At 42.9% G+C, this 2,637-nt stretch overlaps 1 protein-coding gene across 1 annotated transcript; it reads left to right on the forward strand.

Annotated features, from left to right (window-relative positions):
- Positions 1–731: 731 nt before the first annotated feature.
- On the forward strand, positions 732–1,286 carry LOC120292479 (translation initiation factor IF-2-like). Its single transcript, XM_039310682.1, has one exon. The coding sequence runs from the start codon at positions 732–734 to the stop codon at positions 1,284–1,286; it is 555 nt and encodes a 184-aa protein (XP_039166616.1).
- The last annotated feature ends 1,351 nt before the right edge of the window (positions 1,287–2,637 follow it).

A 2,637-nucleotide genomic window follows, 5' to 3' on the forward strand; every position in this document is an offset into this window, starting at 1 on the left:
AACAAAGATTTTCAAAAATCGAATTTTATTTAATTTATTATTTTTTAAAATATTATGTGTCAACATAAACTAATCAAGGCATCCAATCAAATAAAGAATTACAATGATCGAAAAAAATAACCTGTCATCTCACAGGTCAAATTAACGATTACTATAATCCTGAATGTCACGACAAAAAGATCAAAATAACTAAAAATCTGATCCAAATTCTTACGGATCAAATTAATAGTAATATTGATTCAATAATTAATATGCTATCGACAAAATCCCAAGAATTAATACAATTAAAAAAATGACCTGATATCTTACGGGTCAAATTAATAATTACAATAATCTTAGGGAATACCCCTATGGATAATGCCTGTAATATCCATAACCTAAAAGTCAACTCACAATATTCAAACTTAAACAATAATAATAAAACTAACTAAAAGTAAATTAAAATAATATAAAGTAAGAAAAATAAAATTAAAAATAAAAGAAAAATAAACAACCTAAGGAAAATGGAGGGCCAGCCAATTCGTCAACGCCCGGCAGAGGGTTTGGGTCGCCGGCGTTTGGGGCTCCGGCGAGGTGAATCGCCGGTGTGGCTGGACGGCGACGGCTCAACTCGGCTCGGGCAGAGGCAAAGCAAGGCGGACAGAAGGTTGCTGTGGCGTGCGTCACTCGGAGCGTGAGATGCGCTGCTCGGGCTGCCGGGGGCGACGAGGCTGTGCAGGCCGCCGAATTTGATGGTGTCGGGAAGGTCCGCCGAGGTTGCCCGGCCGCCGATCGACGACGGCAGGCGCCCGGGCTTTGGATCGCGAGCGGCGACGGCCCGCGGCCGAGACGGCGTCGGGCCGTGGAGGTGTGCTCGCGGGTCGTCGGGTGGATGCGTCGGAGGCGAGCGAGAGCTGCGCGGCGGTTGCGGGCTGGCTTCGGGCGGCGTCAAATCAGGGAATCGAGACGGAGGCGGCACCGGGTGGCACGAATCTAGATCCGGCGGTGGCCGAGCTCGGGGCGGAGCGGCGTCGGCAAAAGGGGAAAACGGCGTTGCAGCGAGTTCGGATTCGGCTCCGGGCGGAGGCAACGATGGCCGGATCGGTGGGTTGCAAGGAGCATCGGCGAGCGAGATCGACGCGGCGAAGGCTAAGGCCGAGGCGTTGGAGCGAGAGACGGTGGTGTCGATTGGGCTGAGGGGGCGTCGGTCGAGGGGGTCGCGGTGCTGCAACGGTGGTGTCCGGTCACGCGAGCGGCGACGGCGAGGTGGCGCGGAGGTGCTTCGGTGCGAGTTGCGGGAGCGGTGAGTGGGGCGAAGATGATGAACAGTAAATGTCAAATCAACCTTTACTTTGTTTCGGCCGCTTCCCCCTCAAACTCACTTTTCTCTTTTACTTTTTCCTTGTGTACTTTCTGCAGGAAAATTTTCTTCTCTTTTTCTTTTCTTTTCTGAATTTTTTTTTTCCAGAGAAGCCCCCCTTCTCTCTCCGTACACGATTACTTTTATAGGTAAAAATCGATAATCTTCGTAGAATATTTTATCTTGTTTTTTTCAATATGCACGAAGATAATCTATAACCTCCCCATCACCCAAATCCTTATCTCAAAAATATTCTCCTCGATTTCATCATCTATTAATAAAAAATAAGATTACAATGCGATTTTTTTTAATTTTCAAAAACCATAATATCGCATTAAATCTTAATTTTTCGCAAGATAATCAATTAAAAATAACGACGGGCTTGGGTTAATTTTATCCTTTCATGGGCCTAGCCCGGCCTACCGAACTAGAGCTCAAAACATAAAATTTGAGCTCATCCACCACCGGTCCTAAAAATGAAAATAAAATGCAAAACATGTAAATTAAAAATAAATGCACCTAAAAAATTATATGCTATGTGATTGAATTATAATATTTTTTTAGGGGTTAAAAATTAATCCCCAATTTTTATGCAATAAATGACTAAATGGGTTGTCCAAAATTTAGGTGTCAACAGCTGCCCCTCTTTGAAGGTGAGCTCGTAGAGGTTACCTTCAAAGATAATTTGAGACCTAAATTTTGGTTATGAGTATGCAATGGATGATTTTTGTTGTAAAATGAATTCCATTTTTTCTTATGCAATTTATATGATGTATGGAAATGCTAATGCAAATGCATGATGTCAAAGGAAAGAACGTACCTACAATTACTTACCAATTAGTGCGGTAAAGTATCTTGAGGTACATGATAAATCCCTATTTACTCCACAAGTACCCAACTCTCACTCAAGTTCCTTGAAAAGCGTAATAGGTAAGAACATTCACATTCAAAGTGAAATGTTCAATGGAAAAAATTGAGACATCTAGATCCAAACCGAGATGTCAAGATTTTTGAAGCTCGAAATACCTAGATCCAGACTAAGTATAATGAGAAAGGTCGAAAAACATTCACATCCAGAGTGAAACATTCAACGAAGAGAATTGAGACATCCAGATCCAGACTGAGATGTCGAAATTTTGGAATGCAATTTGTATGCAAATGGTAAAGGAACTCACCTAGAATAACTTACCTTCAAAGAGGGTAGAGTGATTCAAGATAGTTGGTGTTACATGTTCAGGACCCATACCATTCTACGGTCGCCCAGAATAGTAACATGGCTTTGCAAAGAGACTGCTTCC

The sequence above is a fragment of the Eucalyptus grandis genome, chromosome 4, assembly GCF_016545825.1.
Source record: "Eucalyptus grandis isolate ANBG69807.140 chromosome 4, ASM1654582v1, whole genome shotgun sequence".
In the NCBI taxonomy this organism is placed as follows: Eukaryota; Viridiplantae; Streptophyta; class Magnoliopsida; order Myrtales; family Myrtaceae; genus Eucalyptus; species Eucalyptus grandis.